Source organism: Hemiscyllium ocellatum, chromosome 44 (genome assembly GCF_020745735.1).
Source record: "Hemiscyllium ocellatum isolate sHemOce1 chromosome 44, sHemOce1.pat.X.cur, whole genome shotgun sequence".
NCBI lineage: Eukaryota > Metazoa > Chordata > Chondrichthyes > Orectolobiformes > Hemiscylliidae > Hemiscyllium > Hemiscyllium ocellatum.
Genome location: NC_083444.1, coordinates 25202117 through 25229459, shown reverse-complemented (window position 1 = coordinate 25229459; position 27343 = coordinate 25202117). Strand labels below are relative to the sequence as shown.

The 27343-nt window shown below is 54.4% G+C and overlaps 1 protein-coding gene across 1 annotated transcript in view; it reads left to right on the top strand.

Annotated features, from left to right (window-relative positions):
• The first annotated feature begins 3591 nt into the window (after positions 1 to 3591).
• The window catches only part of LOC132835326 (rhomboid-related protein 4-like), a 50119-nt gene continuing 26367 nt past the window's right edge, over positions 3592 to 27343 (top strand). The window contains exons 1-2 of the mRNA XM_060854772.1: positions 3592 to 3631; positions 5309 to 5800. Of these exons, the coding sequence (XP_060710755.1) occupies positions 3592 to 3631; positions 5309 to 5800 (532 nt within the window). The remainder of the gene's footprint in view (positions 3632 to 5308; positions 5801 to 27343) is intronic.

Below are 27343 nucleotides of genomic sequence, written 5' to 3'. Positions count from 1 at the left end.
CCCATATCCCTCCAAACCCTTCCTATTCATATACCCATTCAGATGCCTTTTAAATGTTGCAATTGTACCAGCCTCCACCACTTCCTCTGGCAGCTCATTCCATACACGTACCACTCTCTGCGTGAAAAAGTTGCCCCTTAGGTCTCTTTCATATCTTTCCCCTCTCACCCTAAACCTATGCCCTCTAGTTCTGGACTCCCCCACCCCAGGGAAAAGACTTTGTCTGTTTATCCTATCCATGCCCCTCGTGATTTTATAAACCTCTATAAGGTCACCCCTCAGCTTCTGACGCTCCAGGGAAAGTGTGCAGAGATCATGCCAAATCTTGTTTTACCCCCCTCCTGGAACCAAACCTCCAATCTCGGAGTGGGTGCGCAGAGAACAGAACCTGGAAGAATTGATAAAACGCCATTTCACCCTCCGCTGCCTCCAGTTTAAGTTTTTAGGAAGGGTGTGAAGATGGTGGAGAGGTCACAGGAAAAGATTTGTGGGGAGCCTGGTTCCAGGGACGAGGGGCTTCAGTGATGTGGTTGGAGCAGAGGAGCTGGAGAGGAGTTACAGATCGAGGGGTTCACTCTCATGAGGGGTCCGCAAAAAGGGGGACAATGCTTCTGCCACTGGAGGAAGGATTGAGAGATGGTGGGATACAGATTTAGGGGGCTTGGCAAAATAAGTGTCTCCACACAGTGAATGGCCAAGGAACACCCAACACCCTCTGGCAGCTCATTCCATACACGTCCCACCCTCTGCAAGTCATGACTCACTAACCTGATTGAGATTTTAGAACAAGTAACAAAAAGGGTTGATGAGGGCTGAGCACTGGTGTGATCTATATGGACTTCAGTAAGGCGTTTGACAAGGTTCCCCATGGGAGATGGTGAGCAAGGTTAGATCTCACAGAATACAGGGAGAACTCACCATTTGGATACAGAACTGGCTGAAAGGTGGAAGACGGAGGGTGATGATGGAGGGTTGTTTTTGGACTGGAGTTGATAAAGGGTTTATGCCCGTAACGTTGACTCTCCTGCTCCTCGGATGCTGCCTGGCCAGCTGTGCTTTTCCAGCACCACACTGATCTTGACTCTGGTCTCCGGTATCTGCAGTGTCTCACTTTCGCCACCGTCAGGCTCAGCCTAAAGCACCTTCTCTCGACTGTTCCCAACGCTAGCGTGTCTCTCCTCGGCTGTTTCACAATATCCCAGCCGTGGCGCCTCCCCAGTGCCATTCAACTCTCCTCAACCCCCCGGGCTGTGGAGGCCTGAGGGCACCAGCCGTGAGAACGCGCCTTCTCAGTGATGGCAGGGACACCCTGCCTTTGTGTGGCACCTGCACCATCCGCAAGGCGCTCCTCCCGGGCTGCGGCGCCTCTCAGGCGGGCGCCCCAAGAGGAAGATGGCCGCCTAAAAGCCGGTCCAAAATGGTTGACGGGAGAGAGGGAGGCGTGAGGAGGTTATAAGGGCGAAAGGGCATCCCTGAGGGCCTGGGGACTCAAGCAGGTTGAAAGGCCACCCACCAGTGACAGAGGAATGGGAAAATCTGAGAGGAAGGCCAAGAGGTCAGAACTACCGAGGGGAAGGCCAAATACTTCATGAGGCATCATAGGTGAGCTAACAAACAGATGAGGTCACTGTCCATTGTGCTACCTCATGGTGCTAGAGACTAGGCCGCATTCAAACCATATGAGCTGGCGTAACAGAGATCTAGATGTAGGGGAGGTATTCAATTGTTCTCAATGAAGTCATAAATTTCCAGAAGTGAAGTAAGGTAACGATATAAAATATCATATCACTGAACCCTTCACGAGCCCAGGAGTTAATTAGCCCAGGACAATAAGTGGGGTGAGGTTGTTGGGGGGGGGTGGGGTGAGGGAATTGGAACAGTTTCCCCCCTAGCTGACCTTCCCTGGTATCTTGCTCAATGATGTGAGCACCATGTTGTGTGACACACTGTGTGGTATCAAGGGCGCGTTCACGTTCTGGGTCCCCCTCCTCAGATTAGCATGTGGAGGGTGTGGGGAGGTCCATCTTCTGCTGAGGGCAGAGTTGCCCCTGTCAGGGGGTCCATCCCTTGAAGGCCACGGCAAGAGCTGCCCAGTGATGCCAGTCTGAGGTGGGTTGTCGCTAGGTGGGCGGATGCTTGTAAACGCCTGGCTTCTCTCTCTCTCTCTCTCTCTCTCTCTCTCTCCTCGTCCGGAGGGGAAAACCAACAGAAAGTGACTGAGGCCTTTCCTCTCTCGGGATACAGTCGGTCCTGGCTCTTTCCGAGATCCATCAGCTGTCGTGCTGGGTATGAGCACACCCCGCGGTTACCATTAACACAAGACCTCCCTGGATGATGGCTGCACTGGCCGATGGTTAGAATGGAAGTAACCAACCATTGTGATATCAGTGACACAATGGACAGGGCGACTGAAAGAGAGAGAGAGAGAGAGAGGGAGGGGGAGAGATAAAGAGAGACAGAGAGAAAAAAGAGAGGGGAGAGAGAGCGAGGGGAGAGGGAGAGAAAGAGAGAGAAAAAGAGAGAGGGAGAGAGAGAGAGAAAGAGAGGGAGAGAGAGAGAAAGAGAGAGAGACAGAGAGAGAGGGAAGAGAGAGAAGGGGGGGAGAGAGCGAGGGGAGAGAGAGAAAGAGTGATGGGAGAGAGAGCGGGAAAGACAGAGAGAGGAGAGAGAGAGAAAGAGGGAGGGGGAGAGAGAGAGAGCGAGAGAGACAGAGAAAGAGGGGTGAGAGAGAAAGAGAGAGGGGAGAGAGAGAGAGCGAGAGAAACAGAGAGAGAGGGAAGAGAGAGAGAAAGAGAGAGCGAGGGGAGAGAGAGAGAAAGAGAGACGGGGAGAGAGAGAGCAAGAAAGACAGAGAGAGAGGGGAGAGAGAGCGAAAGAGGGAGGGGGAGAGAGAGCGAGAGAGACAGAGAGAGAGGGGAGAGAGAGAGAAAGAGGGAGAGAGAGAGAGGGGGAGAGAGAGAGAGCGAGAGAGACAGAGAGAGGAGAGAGAGGGAGAGAGAGGGGGGGAGAGAGAGCGAGGGGAGAGAGAGAGAAAGAGGGAGAGAGAGAGAGGGGGAGAGAGAGCGAGGGGAGAGAGAGAGAAAGAGGGAGAGAGAGAGAGGGGGAGAGAGAGAGAGCGAGAGAGACAGAGAGAGGAGAGAGAGGGAGAGAGAGAGAGAGGGGGAGAGAGAGCGAGGGGAGAGAGAGAGAAAGAGGGAGAGAGAGAGGGGGAGAGAGAGAGAGCGAGAGAGACAGAGAGAGAGGGGGGAGAGAGAGAAAGAGCGACAGAGAGAGGGGGGAGAGAGAGCGAGGGGAGAGAGAGAGAGAAAGAGAGATGGGGAGAGAGAGAAAGAGGGAGGGGGAGAGAGAGAGGGGGAGAGAGAGAGAGAGAGAGAGCGTGAGAGAGATGGACAGAAAGAGAGAGAGAGAGAGAGACTAAGAGGTGTCAATGTCTCTGTTCTGTGCTGATCACAGTTGGGGGTGTGTGGGGCGGCCGGTGGGGGCTGTGCTGACCAGTTCTTTCTCCTTATTCCTTCATTTGGTGCCCGTTCCTCATCGTCCCGGAATGGAGTTCCAAGCTTGGCCAATGCAGAGGGTAGTTCCGGGTCCACCATGTTGCTCTTGACGTGGAGTCCTGTGTGGGCCAGGCCCAGTATGGACAGCAGGTAATCCTGCCCTCAAGGACACGAGGGAACCCTATGGGTTTTTAACCACGATCGATAGCCACATGGTCCCCACCAGACAAGCTCCCTCAACCATTGGCCATCTGCTATAACAGCTGATTCCCTCAGTGATAAAAGATCTGGCCACCTCAGCCTTGGATATTGTTAATAAGTCAGTCTTGACGAGTTCAGTGAAAAATTAGTTTCACTAGCGTCTGAGAGAACACCCTCTTCTATTGGAAAAATTAATTCTCGTTTCTTTATTCATGGGAGCTGTGCCCGTCCAGGCAACTGGAGAGTAATCCCATTATATTCCTGACTTGTGCCTTGATGGACAGGCTTTTTTTGAGGGTCAGGAGGGGAGTTACTCGCTGCAGGATTCCCAGCCTCTGGCCTGCTCTTGTAGCCACCATGTTTGTATGGCTGGTCCGGTTCAGTCTCAGGTCAATGATAACCCTCAGGAGATTGACAGTGGGGGAATTCAGTGATGGGAGTGCGACTGAGTGTCAAGGGATGATGGTCAGACTCTCCGGAGTCATACAAAACTGTAGTTAGAGATGGTAACTGTCTGATATAAATGTTACTTGACAAAACATGGGGAAAGAGAGAGAGATGGACACCTGCCCTTTCACCCAGGTCGGATAAATCCCACTTGGAACTGATCCAGATTGTTTGGGTGGGGGGAGCATGGAATTGAAGCCTCAATTAGATCATCCATAAACCCTTCCGTAGGGTGGACAAGGTTCAAAAGACCAAATAGTCCAGTCAGAATTCTGGTATTTCTTCATATATTCTCTCTATTCCTGCCTGAGAGAGACCCCCCCCCCCCTCCACACACACACACACACACACACACACACACACACACACACACACACACACACACACACACACACACACACACACACACACACACACACACACACAGCAGGACGACGTCATTTGACTTTCCAAACCTGCAGTAACAGACTCCAAAGAGCATCCCTGTAGCCCCACGTGTACCAGGACAATGCCCCCTGACTAGCACACCTCCAGCCTGTAGGAGGACACCCCCATGCAGACGCGGGGAGAATACACACACTCCACACTGAACCTGACCCCCTGGCGCTGTCAGGCAGCACTGACCCCCTGATTGTGTTCCACATGTTACAGGAAAGGAAATGGGGAGAAATTCTCTTTCTCTCTCTCTCTCTCTCTCACTCTCTTTCACTCACTCTCGTCTCACTTAATCTCTCATCTCTCTCAATTTCACTCACTCTCTCATTCTCTGATCTCAACTCTCATCCCTCTCACTCACCCATCTCTCTCTCACTCCCACTCTTATCTCTCTCTCTCACTCACTCTCTTATCTCTCTCTCTCACTCCCGCTCACTCTCACTCACACTCTCATTTCTGTCTCTCTCCCACTTACTCTCTTATCTCTCTGTCACTCACTCTCCAACTTTCTCTCACTTTCAAACTCTGTCTGTCTGTCTCTCTCTCTCCCCCCCTCTCTCTCTGTCTCTCTGTCTCTCTCTCTCTGTCTCTCTGTCTCTCTCTCTCTGTCTCTCTGTCTCTCTCTCTCTCTCTCTGTCTCTCCTTCCCCCTGCTCTTGCCCGTGATACAGTTGCTTTAGCTCCTCACCTGTCTGCTCAGACCAAATTGTGGAACATTTCCTCCCCCTGCAGATTCTGGGTTCGGTAAACGGGCACTGGTGAAGTATTACCGAACCACTCCGGCGGAGATCACCCTTGGAAAATGTTCGATGGAGGAGTTACTGGGCAGCTACATTATCTTTATCATCCTCCTTTTCATTGAAACCCGGGGAATCCCCCCCATCACTCTGGCCATCATCATCCTCAACATGTTTATATTCCTCGCCCCTGAGCTCCACGTGGCAGAGGTCTGTCTCAGTGTCAACACCACCTTCCTGGGCTGTGAGTGGCAGCGCCTCCTGCTGGCACCGCTGCACCACATCGACGTCGACCACCTTGGCTTCAACATGGCGTCGCTGGTGTGGAAGGGCAGCAAGATGGAGAGACGGGTGGGCAGTGCCCGCTTCTTGTTCTCCACTCTCATCTTGGGCCTCCTGACGGGAGTCACCTACTTGACCATCAAGGCAGCCCTCGCCATGCTGCTGACCGAGAGATTCAACATGGACTGCGCAGTGGGCTTCTCAGGTACCAGACCCTCCCTCGCCAGTCAGAGAGGGGGCACAGGCTGGTCCACAAGGGGTGTGGGACGATTGGACAGAGGGGTACACAGGGAATCGCTGAGGGGGGGTACGGGGGGGGGGGTCAGGGAGTGGGGTACACAGTGAGTCGATGGGGGGAATTGGGGGTCAGGGATTGGGTTACACAGTGAGTTGATGAGGGGGTTACGGGGGTTCAGGGAGTGGGGTACACAGCGAGTCGCTGAGGGGGTACGGGGGGGTCAGGGAGTGGGGTACACAGTGGGTCGATGAGGGGGTGATGGGGTGGTCAGGGAGTAGGGTACACAGGGAGTCACTGAGGGGGTTACGGAGGGGTCAGGGAGTGAGGTACACAGGGAGTCGCTGAGTGGGGGTACAGGGGGGGTCAAGGAGTGGGGTACACAGGGAGTCCATGGGGAGGGGAAATGGGGTTGCAGGGAGTGGGGCAGACAGTGAGTCGCTGAGTGGTGTACGGGGGGGTCAGGGCGTGGGGTACAGAGTGAGACGGTGAGGGAGATACGGGGGTGGGTTCTGGGAGTGGGGTGCACAGGGATTCGATGAGGGGGGTACAGGGGGGTCAGGGAGTGGGGTACACAGTGAGTCCATGGGGGGGGGGAATGATGGGGGTGCAGGGAGTGGGGTAGACAGCGAGTCGATGAGGTGGGTACGGGGGGGGTAAGGGTGTGGGGTACACAGGGAGTCTCTGAGGGGATATGGGGGGGTAAGGGAGTTGGTTACACAGCGAGTCATTGAGGGCAGTACGGGGGCTCAGCGAGTCAATGAAGGGAGTGCGGGGGGGAGGTTCGGGGGGTGGGGCACACAAGGAGTCGATGAGGGGTGTAAGGGGGTGGTCAGGGAGTGGGGTACACAGGGAGTCGATGAGGTGGTTATGGGGGGTCAGGGACTGGGGTACACAGCGAGTTGCTGAGGAGGGTACAGAGGGGTCAGGGAGTGGGGTACACAGCGATTCAATGAGGGGGGTAGTGGGGGTCAGTGAGTGGGGTACACAGGGAGTCAATGAGGGAGGTACGGGGTGGTCAGGACACAGGGTATTAGAGAGGCGGGTACTCGGGGTATTAGAGGGTGGGGAACATGGGGTATTAGAGAGTGGGGAACACAGGGTACTAGAGAGTGAGGGACATGGGGTATTAGAGAGTGGGGGACACAGGGTATTAGAGAGTGGGGAACATTGGGTATTAGAGAGTGGGGGACATGGGGTATTAGAGAGTGGGGGACATGGGGTATTAGAGAGTGGGGGACACAGGGTATTAGAGAGTGGGGAACATTGGGTATTAGAGAGTGGGGGACATGGGGTATTAGAGAGTGGGGGACATGGGGTATTAGAGAGTGGGGGACACAGGGTATTAGAGAGTGGGGAACACAGGGTATTAGAGAGTGGGGGACATGGGGTATTAGAGAGTGGGGGACACGGGGTATTAGAGAGTGGGGAACACAGGGTATTAGAGAGTGGGGGACATGGGGTATTAGAGAGTGGGGGACACGGGGTATTAGAGAGTGGGGGACATGGGGTATTAGAGAGTGGGGGACACAGGGTATTAGAGAATGGGGATCATTGGGTATTAGAGAGTGGGGGACACAGGGTATTGGAGAGTGGGGATCACGGGGTATTAGAGAGAGGGGAACACGAGGTATCAGAGAGTGGGGGACACAGGGTATTAGAGAGTGGGGATAATGGGGTATTAGAGAGTGGGGGACATGGGATAATAGAGATTGGGGGACTCAGGGTATTAGAGAGTGGGGAAAATGGGGTATTAGAGAGTGGGGAACACGGGGTATTATGGAGTGGGGAACACGGGGTATTATGGAGTGGGGGACACGGGGTATTATGGAGTGGGGATCATGAGGTATAAGAGAGTGGGGAACACGGGATATTAGAGAGTTGAGGAAACTTGGTATCATAGTGTGGGGGACACGGGGTATTAGTGAGTGGGGGACACGGGTGGCAGAGAGTTGGGAACACGGGGTATCAGAGTGTGGGGATCATGGGATATTAGAGAGTGGGGAACACGGGGTATTAGAGAGTGGGAGACATGGAGTATTAATGAGTAGGGGACATCAGGGTATTAGTGAGTAGGGACACAGGGTATTAGTGAGTGGGGGACATGTGGTATTAGTGAGTGGGGGACACGTGGTGTCTGAGAGTGTGGACAACGGGGTATTAGTGAGTGGGGAACACGGGGTAGTAGTGAGTTGACACACAGGGTATTAGTGAGTGGGGGACACGGTGTTTAGTGAGTGGGGAACACATGGTATTGGTGAGTGGACACACGGGGTATTAGTGAGTGAGGGACACGGGGTATTACTGAGTGGGAGACATGGGGTATGAATGAGTGGAGGTCACAGGGTATTAGTGAGTGGGGATCATGGGCTATTAGTGAGTGGGGATCACAGGCTATTAGTGAGTGGGGGACCCGTGGTATTAGTGAGTGGGGGCACGTAGTATTAGTGAGTGGGGGACACGGGGTATTAGTGAGTGGGAGACATGGGGTATTAGTGACTGGGGACACATGGTATTAGTGAGTGGGGGACACGGGGTATTAGTGAGTGGGAGACATGGGGTATTAGTGAGTGGGCTCAAGTGGTATTAATGAGTGTGGATCATGGGGTTTTAGTGAGTGGGGGACACGGGGTATTAGTGAGTGGGGACACGGGGTATTAGTGAGTGTGGATCATGGGGTTTTAGTGAGTGGGGGACACATGATATTAGTGAGTGGGGGACACTGGTATTGGTGAGTGGGGACCACGGAGTATTAGTGAGTGTGGGACACGGGGTATTAGTGAGTTGACACACTGGGTATTAGTGAGTGGGGACACAGGGTATTAGTGAGTGGGGACACGTGGTATTAGTGAGTGGGGGACACGGGCTATTAGTGAGTGGGGGACACGGGGTATTAGTGAGTGGGGGACACGGGGTATTATGGAGTGGGGATCATGAGGTATAAGAGAGTGGGGAACACGGGATATTAGAGAGTTGAGGAAACTTGGTATCATAGTGTGGGGGACACGGGGTATTAGAATGTGGGGGACACGGGTGGCAGAGAGTTGGGAACACGGGGTATTAGAGAGTGGGGAACACGGGGTATCAGAGTGTGGGGATCATGGGATATTAGAGAGTGGGGAACACGGGGTATTAGAGAGTGGGAGACATGGAGTATTAATGAGTAGGGGACATCAGGGTATTAGTGAGTAGGGACACAGGGTATTAGTGAGTGGGGGACATGTGGTATTAGTGAGTGGGGGACACGTGGTGTCTGAGAGTGTGGACAACGGGGTATTAGTGAGTGGGGAACACGGGGTAGTAGTGAGTTGACACACAGGGTATTAGTGAGTGGGGGACACGGTGTTTAGTGAGTGGGGAACACATGGTATTGGTGAGTGGACACACGGGGTATTAGTGAGTGAGGGACACGGGGTATTACTGAGTGGGAGACATGGGGTATGAATGAGTGGAGGTCACAGGGTATTAGTGAGTGGGGATCATGGGCTATTAGTGAGTGGGGATCACAGGCTATTAGTGAGTGGGGGACCCGTGGTATTAGTGAGTGGGGGCACGTAGTATTAGTGAGTGGGGGACACGGGGTATTAGTGAGTGGGAGACATGGGGTATTAGTGACTGGGGACACATGGTATTAGTGAGTGGGGGACACGGGGTATTAGTGAGTGGGAGACATGGGGTATTAGTGAGTGGGCTCAAGTGGTATTAATGAGTGTGGATCATGGGGTTTTAGTGAGTGGGGGACACGGGGTATTAGTGAGTGGGGACACGGGGTATTAGTGAGTGTGGATCATGGGGTTTTAGTGAGTGGGGGACACATGATATTAGTGAGTGGGGGACACTGGTATTGGTGAGTGGGGACCACGGAGTATTAGTGAGTGTGGGACACGGGGTATTAGTGAGTTGACACACTGGGTATTAGTGAGTGGGGACACAGGGTATTAGTGAGTGGGGACACGTGGTATTAGTGAGTGGGGGACACGGGCTATTAGTGAGTGGGGGACACGGGGTATTAGTGAGTGGGGGACACGGGCTATTAGTGAGTGGGGGACATATGGTATTAGTGAGTGGGGGACACGTGGTATTAGTGAGAGGGGACACGGGGAATTAGTGACTGGGGACACGGGATATTTTTGAGTGGGGGACACGTGGTATTAGTGAGTGGGGATCACGTAGTATTAGTGAGTGGGGGACACGGGCTATTAGTGAGTGGGGGACACGGGGTATTAGTGAGTGGGGATCACGGGGTATTAGTGAGTGGGGGACACAGGGTATTAGTGAGTGGGGGACACGGGGTATTAGTGAGTGGGGACACGGGGTATTAGTGAGTGGGGGACACGGGATATTAGTGAGTGGGGGACACGGGATATTAGTGAGTGGGGGACATGTGGTATTAGTGAGTGTGGATCATGGGGTTTTAGTGAGTGGGGGACACGGGGTATTAGTGAGTGGGGGACACGTGGTATTAGTGAGTGGGGGACACGTAGTATTAGTGAGTGTGGATCATGGGGTTTTAGTGAGTGGGGGACACGTGGTATTAGTGAGTGGGGGACAAGGGGTATTAGTGAGTGGGCACACGGGGTATTAGTGAGTGGGCACACGGGCTATTAGTGAGTGTGGGACACGGGGTATTAGTGAGTGGGGACACGGGGTATTACTGAGTGGGGGACACGGGGCATTAGTGAGTGGGGGACACGGGGTATTAGTGAGTGGGGGACACGGGGTATTAGTGAATGGGGACACGGGGTATTAGTGAGTGGGGGACACGGGGTATTAGTGAGTGGGGGACACGGGGTATTAGTGAGTGGGGACACAGGGTATTAGTGAATGGGGGACACGGGGTATTAGTGAGTGGGGACACGGGGTATTAGTGAGTGGGGGACATGGGGTATTAGTGAGTGGGGGACACGGGGTATTAGTGAGTGGGGACACGGGGTATTAGTGAGTGGGGGACACGGGGTATTAGTGAGTGGGGGACACGGGGTATTAGTGAGTGGGGACACGGGGTATTAGTGAGTGGGGGACACGGGGTATTAGTGAGTGGGGACACAGGGTATTAGTGAGTGGGAGACATGGGGTATTAATGCGTAGGGGACATGGGGTATTAGTGAATGTGGGACACGGGGTATTAGTGAGTGGGGGACATGGGGTATTAATGAGTGGGGAACACAAGGTATTAGAGAGTGGGGGACACGGGTTATTACTGAGTGGGAGACATGGGGTATGAATGAGTGGGGGACACGGGGTATTAGTGAGTGTGGGACACAGGGTATTAGTGAATGGGGAACACGGGGTATTCGTGAGTGGGGAACAAGGGGTATTAGTGAGTTGACACACTGGGTATTAGTGAGTGGGGACACAGGGTATTAGTGAGTGGGGGACACGTGGTATTAGTGTGTGGGGGACACGGGGTATTAGTGAGTAGGGGACACGGGGTATTAGTGAGTGGGGACACGGGGTATTAGTGAGTGGGGACACGGGGTATTAGTGAGTGGAGGTCACAGGGTATTAGTGAGTGGGGATCACGGGCTATTAGTGAGTGGGGGACACGGGCTATTAGTGAGTGGGGGACATGGGGTATTAGTGAGTAGGGGACACGGGGTATTAGTGAGTGGGGGACACGTGGTATTAGTGAGTGGGGGACACGGGGTATTAGTGAGTAGGGGACACGGGGTATTAGTGAGTGGGGACACGGGGTATTAGTGAGTGGAGGTCACAGGGTATTAGTGAGTGGGGATCACGGGCTATTAGTGAGTGGGGGACACGGGCTATTAGTGAGTGGGGGACATGGGGTATTAGTGAGTAGGGGACACGGGGTATTAGTAAGTGGGGGACACGGGGTATTAGTGAATGTGGGACACGGGGTATTAGTGAGTGGGGGACACGGGGTATTATGGAGTGGGGATCATGAGGTATAAGAGAGTGGGGAACACAGGATATTAGAGAGTTGAGGAAACTTGGTATCATAGTGTGGGGGACACGGGGTATTAGAATGTGGGGACACGGGGTATTAGAATGTGGGGGACACGGGGTATTAGAGGGTGGGGAACACAGGGTATTAGAGAGTGGGAAACACGGGGTATCAGAGTGTGGGGATCACGGGGTATTAGAGATTGGGGAACACAGGGTATCAGAGAGTGGGGAACACAGGGTATTAGAGAGTGGGGAACATGGGGAATTAATGAGTGGGGGACACATGGTGTCAGAGAGTGTGGATCACGGAGTATTAGTGAGTGGGGAACACGGGGTATTAGTGAGTGGGGGACAGAAGGTATTAGTGAGTGGGAGACATGGAGTATTAATGAGTAGGGGACATCAGGGTATTAGTGAGTGGGGATCACAGGGTATTAGTGAGTGGGGGACACGTGATATGAGTGAGTAGGGGACACGGGGTATTAGTGAGTGGGGACACGTGGTGTCTGAGAGTGTGGACAATGGGGTATTAGTGAGTGGGGAACACGGGGTATTAGTGAGTGGGGGACACGTGGTATTAGTGTGTGGGGGACACGGGGTATTAGTGAGTAGGGGACACGGGGTATTAGTGAGTGGGGACACGTGGTGTCTGAGAGTGTGGACAACGGGGTATTAGTGAGTGGGGACACGTGGTATTAGTGAGTGGGGAACACGGGGTATTAGTGAGTGGGGGACACGTGGTATGAGTGAGTAGGGGACACGGGGTATTAGTGAGTGGGGACACGTGGTGTCTGAGAGTGTGGACAACGGGGTATTAGTGAGTGGGGGACACGTGGTATTAGTGAGTGGGGAACACGGGGTATTAGTGAGTGGGGGACACGGGGTATTAGTGAATGAGGGACACGGGGTATTAGTGAGTGGGGGACACGTGGTGTCTGAGAGTGTGGACAACGGGGTATTAGTGAGTGGGGGACACGGGGTATTAGTGAATGAGGGACACGGGGTATTAGTGAATGAGGGACACTGGGTATTAGTGAGTGGGGGACACAGGGTATTAGTGAGTGGGGGACACGGTGTTTAGTGAGTGGGGACACGGGGTATTAGTGAGTGGGGGACACGGTGTTTAGTGAGTGGGGACACGGGGTATTAGTGAGTGGGGGACACGGTGTTTAGTGAGTGGGGGACACGGTGTTTAGTGAGTGGGGACACATGGTATTGGTGAGTGGACACACGGGGTATTAGTGAGTGGGGGACATGGGGTATTAGTGAGTGGGGGCACGGGGTATGAATGAGTGGGGGACACGGGGTATTAGTGAGTGGGGACACGGGGTATTAGTGAGTGGGGACACGGGGTATTAGTGAGTGGGGGACACGTAGTGTTAGTGAGTGGGGACACGGGGTATTAGTGAGTGGGGGACACGGGGTATTAGTGAGTGGGGGACACGTAGTGTTAGTGAGTGGGGGACACGTAGTGTTAGTGAGTGGGGACACGGGGTATTAGTGAATGGGGAACAAGGGGTATTAGTGAGTGGGGACACGTGGTATTAGCGAGAGGGGGACATGTGGTATTAGTGAGTGGGGGACACGGGGTATTAGTGAGTGTACACACGGGGTATTAGTGGGTGGGGGACACGGGGTATTAGTGAGTGGGGACACGGGGTATTAGTGAGTGGGGGACACGTGGTATTAGTGAGTGTACACACGGGGTATTAGTGAGTGGGGGACACGGGGTATTAGTGAGTGGGGACATGGGGTATTAGTGAGTGGGGACACAGGGTATTAGTGAGTGGGGACACGTGGTATTAGTGAGTGTACACACGGGGTATTAGTGACTGGGGACACGGGGTATTAGTGAGTGGGGACACGTGGTATTAGTGAGTGTATACACGGGGTATTAGTGAGTGGGGGACACGGGGTATTAGTGAGTGGGGGACACGGGGTATTAGTGAGTGGGGGACACGTGGTATTAGTGAGTGTACACACGGGGTATTAGTGACTGGGGACACGGGGTATTAGTGAGTGGGGGACACGGGATATTAGTGAATGGGGGACACGGGGTATTAGTGAGTGGGGACACGGGGTATTAGTGAGTGGGGGACACGGGGTATTAGTGAGTGGGGACACGGGGTATTAGTGAGTGGGGACACGGGGTATTAGTGAGTGGGGGACACGTGGTATTAGTGAGTGGGGACACGGGGTATTAGTGAGTGGGGACACGTGGTATTAGTGAGTGGGGACACGGGGTATTAGTGAGTGGGGACACGGGGTATTAGTGAGTGGGGGACACGGGGTATTAGTGAGTGGGGACACGGGGTATTAGTGAGTGGGGGACACGGGGTATTAGTGAGTAGGGGACACGGGGTATTAGTGAGTGGGGGACACGGGGTATTAGTGAGTGGGGACATGGGGTATTAGTGAATGGGGGACACGGGGTATTAGTGGGTGGGGGACACGGGGTATTAGTGAGTGGGGACACGGGGTATTAGTGAGTGGGGGACACGGGGTATTAGTGAGTGGGGACACGGGGTATTAGTGAGTGGGGGACACGTGGTATTAGTGAGTGTACACACGGGGTATTAGTGAGTGGGGGACACGGGGTATTAGTGAGTGGGGACATGGGGTATTAGTGAGTGGGGGACAGGGGGTATTAGTGAGTGGGGACACCTGGTATTAGTGAGTGTACACACGGGGTATTAGTGAGTGGGGACACGGGGTATTAGTGAGTGGGGGACACGTGGTATTAGTGAGTGTACACACGGGGTATTAGTGAGTGTGGGACACGGGGTATTAGTGAGTGGGGGACATGGGCTATTAGTGAGTGGGGGACACAGGGTATTAGTGAGTGGGGGACACGGGGTATTAGTGAATGGGGGACACGGGGTATTAGTGAGTGGGGACACGGGGTATTAGTGAGTGGGGGACACGTGGTATTAGTGAGTGTACACACGGGGTATTAGTGAGTGTGGGACACGGGGTATTAGTGAGTGGGGGACATGGGCTATTAGTGAGTGGGGGACACAGGGTATTAGTGAGTGGGGGACACGGGGTATTAGTGAATGGGGGACACGGGGTATTAGTGAGTGGGGACATGGGGTATTAGTGAGTGGGGACACGGGGTATTAGTGAGTGTGCACACGGGGTATTAGTGAGTGGGGGACACGGGGTATTAGTGAGTGGGGGACACGGGGTATTAGTGAATGGGGGACACGGGGTATTAGTGAGTGGGGACATGGGGTATTAGTGAGTGGGGACACGGGGTATTAGTGAGTGGGGGACACGGGCTATTAGTGAGTGGGGGACACGGGGTATTAGTGAGTGGGGGACATGGGCTATTAGTGAGTGGGGGACACGGGGTATTAGTGAGTGGGGGACACGGGGTATTAGTGAATGGGGACACGGGGTATTAGTGAGTGGGGACACGGGGTATTAGTGAGTGTACACACGGGGTATTAGTGAATGGGGGACACGGGGTATTAGTGAGTGGGGGACACGGGCTATTAGTGAGTGGGGGACACGGGGTATTAGTGAGTGGGGGACATGGGGTATTAGTGAGTGGGGACACGGGGTATTAGTGAGTGGGGGACACGGGCTATTAGTGAGTGGGGGACACGGGGTATTAGTGAATGGGGGACACGGGGTATTAGTGAGTGGGGGACACGGGGTATTAGTGAGTGGGGGACACGGGGTATTAGTGAGTGGGGGACAAGGGGTAGTAGTGAGTGGGGGACACGGGGTATTAGTGAGTGGGGGACACGGGGAATTAGTGAGTGGGGGACACGGGGTATTAGTGAGTGGGGGACACGGGGTATTAGTGAGTGGGGGACACGGGGTATTAGTGAGTGGGGGACACGTAGTGTTAGTGAGTGGGGACACGGGGTATTAGTGAATGGGGAACAAGGGGTATTAGTGAGTGGGGACACGTGGTATTAGCGAGAGGGGGACATGGGGTATTAGTGAGTGGGGGACACGGGGTATTAGCGAGAGGGGGACATATGGTATTAGTGAGTGGGGGACACGGGGTATTAGTGAGTGTACACACGGGGTATTAGTGGGTGGGGGACACGGGGTATTAGTGAGTGGGGACACGGGGTATTAGTGAGTGGGGGACACGTGGTATTAGTGAGTGTACACACGGGGTATTAGTGAGTGGGGGACACGGGGTATTAGTGAGTGGGGACATGGGGTATTAGTGAGTGGGGACACAGGGTATTAGTGAGTGGGGACACGTGGTATTAGTAAGTGTACACACGGGGTATTAGTGACTGGGGACACGGGGTATTAGTGAGTGGGGACACGTGGTATTAGTGAGTGTATACACGGGGTATTAGTGAGTGGGGGACACGGGGTATTAGTGAGTGGGGGACACGGGGTATTAGTGAGTGGGGGACACGTGGTATTAGTGAGTGTACACACGGGGTATTAGTGACTGGGGACACGGGGTATTAGTGAGTGGGGGACACGGGATATTAGTGAATGGGGGACACGGGGTATTAGTGAGTGGGGGACACGGGGTATTAGTGAGTGGGGGACACGGGGTATTAGTGAGTGGGGACACGGGGTATTAGTGAGTGGGGACACGGGGTATTAGTGAGTGGGGGACACGTGGTATTAGTGAGTGGGGACACGGGGTATTAGTGAGTGGGGACACGTGATATTAGTGAGTGGGGACACGGGGTATTAGTGAGTGGGGGACACGTGGTATTAGTGAGTGGGGACACGGGGTATTAGTGAGTGGGGACACGTGATATTAGTGAGTGGGGGACACGGGGTATTAGTGAGTGGGGACACGGGGTATTAGTGAGTGGGGGACACGGGGTATTAGTGAGTGGGGACACGGGGTATTAGTGAGTAGGGGACACGGGGTATTAGTGAGTGGGGGACACGGGGTATTAGTGAGTGGGGACATGGGGTATTAGTGAATGGGGGACACGGGGTATTAGTGGGTGGGGGACACGGGGTATTAGTGAGTGGGGACACGGGGTATTAGTGAGTGGGGGACACGTGGTATTAGTGAGTGTACACACGGGGTATTAGTGAGTGGGGGACACGGGGTATTAGTGAGTGGGGACATGGGGTATTAGTGAGTGGGGGACAGGGGGTATTAGTGAGTGGGGACACGTGGTATTAGTGAGTGTACACACGGGGTATTAGTGACTGGGGACACGGGGTATTAGTGAGTGGGGACACGTGGTATTAGTGAGTGGGGGACACGGGGTATTAGTGAGTGTACACACGGGGTATTAGTGACTGGGGACACGGGGTATTAGTGAGTGGGGGACACGGGGTATTAGTGAGTGGGGGACACGGGGTATTAGTGAGTGGGGGACACGTGGTATTAGTGAGTGTACACACGGGGTATTAGTGACTGGGGACACGGGGTATTAGTGAGTGGGGGACACGGGATATTAGTGAATGGGGGACACGGGGTATTAGTGAGTGGGGACACGGGGTATTAGTGAGTGGGGGACACGGGGTATTAGTGAGTGGGGACACGGGGTATTAGTGAGTGGGGACACGGGGTATTAGTGAGTGGGGGACACGTGGTATTAGTGAGTGGGGACACGGGGTATTAGTGAGTGGGGACACGGGGTATTAGTGAGTGGGGACACGGGGTATTAGTGAGTGGGGGACACGGGGTATTAGTGAGTGGGGACACGGGGTATTAGTGAGTGGGGGACACGGGGTATTAGTGAGTGGGGGACACGGGGTATTAGTGAGTGGGGGACACGGGGTATTAGTGAGTGGGGGACATGGGGTATTAGTGAGTGGGGACATGGGGTATTAGTGAATGGGGGACAGGGGGTATTAGTGAGTGGGGGACATGGGCTATTAGTGAGTGGGGGACACAGGGTATTAGTGAGTGGGGGACACGGGGTATTAGTGAGTGGGGGACATGGGCTATTAGTGAGTGGGGGACACGGGGTATTAGTGAGTGTACACACGGGGTATTAGTGAGTGGGGGACACGGGGTATTAGTGAGTGGGGGACACGGGGTATTAGTGAGTGGGGGACACGGGGTATTAGTGAGTGGGGACATGGGGTATTAGTGAGTGGGGACACGGGGTATTAGTGAGTGGGGGACACGGGCTATTAGTGAGTGGGGGACACGGGGTATTAGTGAGTGGGGGACATGGGCTATTAGTGAGTGGGGGACACGGGATATTAGTGAGTGGGGGACACGGGGTATTAGTGAATGGGGGACACGGGGTATTAGTGAGTGGGGACACGGGGTATTAGTGAGTGGGGACACGGGGTATTAGTGAGTGGGGGACACGGGGTATTAGTGAATGGGGGACACGGGGTATTAGTGAGTGGGGGACATGGGGTATTAGTGAGTGGGGGACACGGGGTATTAGTGAGTGGGGGACACGGGGAAGGAATGAATGGGGGACACGGGGTATTAGTGAGTGGGGACACGGTGTATTAGTGAGTGGGGGACACGTGGTATTAGTGAGTGGGGGACACGGGGTATTAGTGAGTCGGGGACACGGGGTATTAGTGAGTGGGGACACGGGGTATTAGTGAGTGGGGACACGGGGTATTAGTGAGTGGAGACACGGGGTATTAGTGAATGGGGGACACGGGGTATGAGTGAGTGGGGGACACGTGGTATTAGTGAGTGGGGGACACGGGGTATTAGTGAGTGGGGGACATGGGCTATTAGTGAGTGGGGGACACGTGGTATTAGTGAGTGGGGACACGGGGTATTAGTGAATGGGGGACACGGGGTATTAGTGAGTGGGGACACGGGGTATTAGTGAATGGGGGACACGGGGTATTAGTGAGTGGGGGACACGTGGTATTAGTGAGTGGGGACACGGGGTATTTGTGAATGGGGGACACGGGGTATTAGTGAGTGGGGGACACGGGGTATTAGTGAGTGGGGGACATGGGGTATTAGTGAGTGGGGGACATGGGGTATTAGTGAGTGGGGGACACGGGGTATTAGTGAGTGGGGGACATGGGGTATTAGTGAGTGGGGACACGGGGTATTAGTGAGTGGGGGACACGGGGTATTAGTGAGTGGGGGACATGGGGTATTAGTGAGTGGGGGACACGGGGTATTAGTGAGTGGGGGACATGGGTTATTAGTGAGTGGGGGACACGGGCTGTAAGTGAGTGGGGGACACGGGGTATTAGTGAGTGGGGGACACGTGGTATTAGTGAATGGGGACACGGGGTATTAGTGAGTGGGGACACGGGGTATTAGTGAGTGGGGGACACGGGGTATTAGTGAGTGGGGGACATGGGGTATTAGTGAGTGGGGGACACGGGGTATTAGTGAGTGGGGGACACGTGGTATTAGTGAGTGGGGGACACGGGGTATTAGTGAGTGGGGACACGTGGTATTAGTGAGTGGGGGACACGGGGTATTAGTGAGTGGGGGACATGGGGTATTAGTGAGTGGGGGACACGGGGTATTAGTGAGTAGGGGACACGGGGTATTAGTGAGTGGGGACACGGGGTATTAGTGAGTGGAGGTCACAGGGTATTAGTGAGTGGGGATCACGGGCTATTAGTGAGTGGGGGACACGGGCTATTAGTGAGTGGGGGACATGGGGTATTAGTGAGTAGGGGACACGGGGTATTAGTAAGTGGGGGACACGGGGTATTAGTGAATGTGGGACACGGGGTATTAGTGAGTGGGGGACACGGGGTATTATGGAGTGGGGATCATGAGGTATAAGAGAGTGGGGAACACAGGATATTAGAGAGTTGAGGAAACTTGGTATCATAGTGTGGGGGACACGGGGTATTAGAATGTGGGGACACGGGGTATTAGAATGTGGGGGACACGGGGTATTAGAATGTGGGGGACACGGGGTATTAGAGGGTGGGGAACACAGGGTATTAGAGAGTGGGAAACACGGGGTATCAGAGTGTGGGGATCACGGGGTATTAGAGATTGGGGAACACAGGGTATCAGAGAGTGGGGAACACAGGGTATTAGAGAGTGGGGAACATGGGGAATTAATGAGTGGGGGACACATGGTGTCAGAGAGTGTGGATCACGGAGTATTAGTGAGTGGGGAACACGGGGTATTAGTGAGTGGGGGACAGAAGGTATTAGTGAGTGGGAGACATGGAGTATTAATGAGTAGGGGACATCAGGGTATTAGTGAGTGGGGATCACAGGGTATTAGTGAGTGGGGGACACGTGATATGAGTGAGTAGGGGACACGGGGTATTAGTGAGTGGGGACACGTGGTGTCTGAGAGTGTGGACAATGGGGTATTAGTGAGTGGGGAACACGGGGTATTAGTGAGTGGGGGACACGTGGTATTAGTGAGTGGGGGACACGTGGTATTAGTGTGTGGGGGACACGTGGTATTAGTGAGTAGGGGACACGGGGTATTAGTGAGTGGGGACACGTGGTGTCTGAGAGTGTGGACAACGGGGTATTAGTGAGTGGGGAACACGGGGTATTAGTGAGTGGGGGACACGTGGTATTAGTGTGTGGGGGACACGGGGTATTAGTGAGTAGGGGACACGGGGTATTAGTGAGTGGGGACACGTGGTGTCTGAGAGTGTGGACAACGGGGTATTAGTGAGTGGGGAACACGGGGTATTAGTGAGTGGGGGACACGTGGTATGAGTGAGTAGGGGACACGGGGTATTAGTGAGTGGGGACACGTGGTGTCTGAGAGTGTGGACAACGGGGTATTAGTGAGTGGGGAACACGGGGTATTAGTGAGTGGGGGACACGGGGTATTAGTGAATGAGGGACACGGGGTATTAGTGAGTGGGGGACACGTGGTGTCTGAGAGTGTGGACAACGGGGTATTAGTGAGTGGGGGACACGGGGTATTAGTGAATGAGGGACACGGGGTATTAGTGAATGAGGGACACTGGGTATTAGTGAGTGGGGGACACAGGGTATTAGTGAGTGGGGGACACGGTGTTTAGTGAGTGGGGACACGGGGTATTAGTGAGTGGGGGACACGGTGTTTAGTGAGTGGGGACACGGGGTATTAGTGAGTGGGGGACACGGTGTTTAGTGAGTGGGGGACACGGTGTTTAGTGAGTGGGGACACATGGTATTGGTGAGTGGACACACGGGGTATTAGTGAGTGGGGGACATGGGGTATTAGTGAGTGGGGGCACGGGGTATGAATGAGTGGGGGACACGGGGTATTAGTGAGTGGGGACACGGGGTATTAGTGAGTGGGGACACGGGGTATTAGTGAGTGGGGGACACGTAGTGTTAGTGAGTGGGGACACGGGGTATTAGTGAGTGGGGGACACGGGGTATTAGTGAGTGGGGGACACGTAGTGTTAGTGAGTGGGGGACACGTAGTGTTAGTGAGTGGGGACACGGGGTATTAGTGAATGGGGAACAAGGGGTATTAGTGAGTGGGGACACGTGGTATTAGCGAGAGGGGGACATGTGGTATTAGTGAGTGGGGGACACGGGGTATTAGTGAGTGTACACACGGGGTATTAGTGGGTGGGGGACACGGGGTATTAGTGAGTGGGGACACGGGGTATTAGTGAGTGGGGGACACGTGGTATTAGTGAGTGTACACACGGGGTATTAGTGAGTGGGGGACACGGGGTATTAGTGAGTGGGGACATGGGGTATTAGTGAGTGGGGACACAGGGTATTAGTGAGTGGGGACACGTGGTATTAGTGAGTGTACACACGGGGTATTAGTGACTGGGGACACGGGGTATTAGTGAGTGGGGACACGTGGTATTAGTGAGTGTATACACGGGGTATTAGTGAGTGGGGGACACGGGGTATTAGTGAGTGGGGGACACGGGGTATTAGTGAGTGGGGGACACGTGGTATTAGTGAGTGTACACACGGGGTATTAGTGACTGGGGACATGGGGTATTAGTGAGTGGGGGACACGGGATATTAGTGAATGGGGGACACGGGGTATTAGTGAGTGGGGACACGGGGTATTAGTGAGTGGGGGACACGGGGTATTAGTGAGTGGGGACACGGGGTATTAGTGAGTGGGGACACGGGGTATTAGTGAGTGGGGGACACGTGGTATTAGTGAGTGGGGACACGGGGTATTAGTGAGTGGGGACACGTGGTATTAGTGAGTGGGGACACGGGGTATTAGTGAGTGGGGACACGGGGTATTAGTGAGTGGGGGACACGGGGTATTAGTGAGTGGGGACACGGGGTATTAGTGAGTGGGGGACACGGGGTATTAGTGAGTAGGGGACACGGGGTATTAGTGAGTGGGGACACGGGGTATTAGTGAGTGGGGACATGGGGTATTAGTGAATGGGGGACACGGGGTATTAGTGGGTGGGGGACACGGGGTATTAGTGAGTGGGGACACGGGGTATTAGTGAGTGGGGGACACGTGGTATTAGTGAGTGTACACACGGGGTATTAGTGAGTGGGGGACACGGGGTATTAGTGAGTGGGGACATGGGGTATTAGTGAGTGGGGGACAGGGGGTATTAGTGAGTGGGGACACCTGGTATTAGTGAGTGTACACACGGGGTATTAGTGACTGGGGACACGGGGTATTAGTGAGTGGGGACACGTGGTATTAGTGAGTGGGGGACACGGGGTATTAGTGAGTGTACACACGGGGTATTAGTGACTGGGGACACGGGGTATTAGTTAGTGGGGGACACGGGGTATTAGTGAGTGGGGGACACGGGGTATTAGTGAGTGGGGGACACGTGGTATTAGTGAGTGTACACACGGGGTATTAGTGACTGGGGACACGGGGTATTAGTGAGTGGGGGACACGGGATATTAGTGAATGGGGGACACGGGGTATTAGTGAGTGGGGACACGGGGTATTAGTGAGTGGGGACACGGGGTATTAGTGAGTGGGGGACACGTGGTATTAGTGAGTGGGGACACGGGGTATTAGTGAGTGGGGACACGGGGTATTAGTGAGTGGGGGACACGGGGTATTAGTGAGTGGGGACACGGGGTATTAGTGAGTGGGGGACACGGGGTATTAGTGAGTGGGGGACACAGGGTATTAGTGAGTGGGGGACACGGGGTATTAGTGAATGGGGGACACGGGGTATTAGTGAGTGGGGACATGGGGTATTAGTGAGTGGGGACACGGGGTATTAGTGAGTGGGGACACGTGGTATTAGTGAGTGGGAGACACGGGGTATTAGTGAGTGGGGGACACGGGGCATTAGTGAGTGGGGACACGGGGTATTAGTGAGTGGGGACACGGGGTATTAGTGAGTGGGGGACACGGGGTATTAGTGAGTGGGGACACGGGGTATTAGTGAGTGGGGGACACGGGGTATTAGTGAGTAGGGGACACGGGGTATTAGTGAGTGGGGGACACGGGGTATTAGTGAGTGGGGACATGGGGTATTAGTGAATGGGGGACACGGGGTATTAGTGAGTGTGGGACACGGGGTATTAGTGAGTGGGGGACATGGGCTATTAGTGAGTGGGGGACACAGGGTATTAGTGAGTGGGGGACACGGGGTATTAGTGAATGGGGGACACGGGGTATTAGTGAGTGGGGACATGGGGTATTAGTGAGTGGGGACACGGGGTATTAGTGAGTGTGCACACGGGGTATTAGTGAGTGGGGGACACGGGGTATTAGTGAGTGGGGGACACGGGGTATTAGTGAATGGGGGACACGGGGTATTAGTGAGTGGGGACATGGGGTATTAGTGAGTGGGGACACGGGGTATTAGTGAGTGGGGGACACGGGCTATTAGTGAGTGGGGGACACGGGGTATTAGTGAGTGGGGGACATGGGCTATTAGTGAGTGGGGGACACGGGGTATTAGTGAGTGGGGGACACGGGGTATTAGTGAATGGGGGACACGGGGTATTAGTGAGTGGGGACACGGGGTATTAGTGAGTGGGGACACGGGGTATTAGTGAGTGGGGGACACGGGGTATTAGTGAATGGGGGACACGGGGTATTAGTGAGTGGGGGACATGGGGTATTAGTGAGTGGGGGACACGGGGTATTAGTGAGTGGGGGACAAGGGGAAGGAATGAATGGGGGACACGGGGTATTAGTGAGTGGGGACACGGGGTATTAGTGAGTGGGGGACACGGGGTATTAGTGAGTGGGGGACACGTAGTGTTAGTGAGTGGGGGACACGTAGTGTTAGTGAGTGGGGACACGGGGTATTAGTGAATGGGGAACAAGGGGTATTAGTGAGTGGGGGACACGTGGTATTAGCGAGAGGGGGACATGGGGTATTAGTGAGTGGGGGACACGGGGTATTAGCGAGAGGGGGACATATGGTATTAGTGAGTGGGGGACACGGGGTATTAGTGAGTGTACACACGGGGTATTAGTGGGTGGGGGACACGGGGTATTAGTGAGTGGGGACACGGGGTATTAGTGAGTGGGGGACACGTGGTATTAGTGAGTGTACACACGGGGTATTAGTGAGTGGGGGACACGGGGTATTAGTGAGTGGGGACATGGGGTATTAGTGAGTGGGGACACAGGGTATTAGTGAGTGGGGACACGTGGTATTAGTGAGTGTACACACGGGGTATTAGTGACTGGGGACACGGGGTATTAGTGAGTGGGGACACGTGGTATTAGTGAGTGTATACACGGGGTATTAGTGAGTGGGGGACACGGGGTATTAGTGAGTGGGGGACACGGGGTATTAGTGAGTGGGGGACACGTGGTATTAGTGAGTGTACACACGGGGTATTAGTGACTGGGGACACGGGGTATTAGTGAGTGGGGGACACGGGATATTAGTGAATGGGGGACACGGGGTATTAGTGAGTGGGGACACGGGTATTAGTGAGTGGGGGACACGGGGTATTAGTGAGTGGGGACACGGGGTATTAGTGAGTGGGGACACGGGGTATTAGTGAGTGGGGGACACGTGGTATTAGTGAGTGGGGACACGGGGTATTAGTGAGTGGGGACACGTGATATTAGTGAGTGGGGACACGGGGTATTAGTGAGTGGGGGACACGTGGTATTAGTGAGTGGGGACACGGGGTATTAGTGAGTGGGGACACGTGATATTAGTGAGTGGGGGACACGGGGTATTAGTGAGTGGGGACACGGGGTATTAGTGAGTGGGGGACACGGGGTATTAGTGAGTGGGGACACGGGGTATTAGTGAGTAGGGGACACGGGGTATTAGTGAGTGGGGGACACGGGGTATTAGTGAGTGGGGACATGGGGTATTAGTGAATGGGGGACACGGGGTATTAGTGGGTGGGGGACACGGGGTATTAGTGAGTGGGGACACGGGGTATTAGTGAGTGGGGGACACGTGGTATTAGTGAGTGTACACACGGGGTATTAGTGAGTGGGGGACACGGGGTATTAGTGAGTGGGGGACAGGGGGTATTAGTGAGTGGGGACACGTGGTATTAGTGAGTGTACACACGGGGTATTAGTGACTGGGGACACGGGGTATTAGTGAGTGGGGACACGTGGTATTAGTGAGTGGGGGACACGGGGCATTAGTGAGTGTACACACGGGGTATTAGTGACTGGGGACACGGGGTATTAGTGAGTGGGGGACACGGGGTATTAGTGAGTGGGGGACACGGGGTATTAGTGAGTGGGGGACACGTGGTATTAGTGAGTGTACACACGGGGTATTAGTGACTGGGGACACGGGGTATTAGTGAGTGGGGGACACGGGATATTAGTGAATGGGGGACACGGGGTATTAGTGAGTGGGGACACGGGGTATTAGTGAGTGGGGGACACGGGGTATTAGTGAGTGGGGACACGGGGTATTAGTGAGTGGGGACACGGGGTATTAGTGAGTGGGGGACACGTGGTATTAGTGAGTGGGGACACGGGGTATTAGTGAGTGGGGACACGGGGTATTAGTGAGTGGGGACACGGGGTATTAGTGAGTGGGGGACACGGGGTATTAGTGAGTGGGGACACGGGGTATTAGTGAGTGGGGGACACGGGGTATTAGTGAGTGGGGGACACGGGGTATTAGTGAGTAGGGGACACGGGGTATTAGTGAGTGGGGGACATGGGGTATTAGTGAGTGGGGACATGGGGTATTAGTGAATGGGGGACAGGGGGTATTAGTGAGTGGGGGACATGGGCTATTAGTGAGTGGGGGACACAGGGTATTAGTGAGTGGGGGACACGGGGTATTAGTGAGTGGGGGACATGGGGTATTAGTGAGTGGGGGACACGGGGTATTAGTGAGTGTACACACGGGGTATTAGTGAGTGGGGGACACGGGGTATTAGTGAGTGGGGGACACGGGGTATTAGTGAATGGGGGACACGGGGTATTAGTGAGTGGGGACATGGGGTATTAGTGAGTGGGGACACGGGGTATTAGTGAGTGGGGACACGGGGTATTAGTGAGTGGGGGACACGGGCTATTAGTGAGTGGGGGACACGGGGTATTAGTGAGTGGGGACACGGGGTATTAGTGAGTGGGGGACACGGGCTATTAGTGAGTGGGGGACACGGGGTATTAGTGAGTGGGGGACATGGGCTATTAGTGAGTGGGGGACACGGGATATTAGTGAGTGGGGGACACGGGGTATTAGTGAATGGGGGACACGGGGTATTAGTGAGTGGGGACACGGGGTATTAGTGAGTGGGGACACGGGGTATTAGTGAGTGGGGGACACGGGGTATTAGTGAATGGGGGACACGGGGTATTAGTGAGTGGGGGACATGGGGTATTAGTGAGTGGGGGACACGGGGTATTAGTGAGTGGGGGACACGGGGAAGGAATGAATGGGGGACACGGGGTATTAGTGAGTGGGGACACGGTGTATTAGTGAGTGGGGGACACGTGGTATTAGTGAGTGGGGGACACGGGGTATTAGTGAGTCGGGGACACGGGGTAGGAATGAATGGGGGACACGGGGTATTAGTGAGTGGGGGACACGGGGTATTAGTGAATGGGGGACACGGGGTATTAGTGAGTGGGGGACACGGGGTATTAGTGAGTGGGGGACACGGGGTATTAGTGAGTGGAGACACGGGGTATTAGTGAATGGGGGACACGGGGTATTAGTGAGTGGGGGACACGTGGTATTAGTGAGTGGGGACACGGGGTATTAGTGAATGGGGGACACGGGGTATTAGTGAATGGGGGACACGGGGTATTAGTGAGTGGGGACACGGGGTATTAGTGAGTGGGGACACGGGGTATTAGTGAATGGGGGACACGGGGTATTAGTGAGTGGGGGACACGTGGTATTAGTGAGTGGGGACACGGGGTATTAGTGAATGGGGGACACGGGGTATTAGTGAGTGGGGGACACGGGGTATTAGTGAGTGGGGGACACGTGGTATTAGTGAGTGGGGACACGGGGTATTAGTGAATGGGGGACACGGGGTATTAGTGAGTGGGGGACACGGGGTATTAGTGAGTGGGGGACATGGGGTATTAGTGAGTGGGGGACATGGGGTATTAGTGAGTGGGGGACACGGGGTATTAGTGAGTGGGGGACATGGGGTATTAGTTAGTGGGGACACGGGGTATTAGTGAGTGGGGGACACGGGGTATTAGTGAGTGGGGGACATGGGGTATTAGTGAGTGGGGGACACGGGGTATTAGTGAGTGGGGGACATGGGTTATTAGTGAGTGGGGGACACGGGCTGTAAGTGAGTGGGGGACACGGGGTATTAGTGAGTGGGGGACACGGGGTATTAGTGAG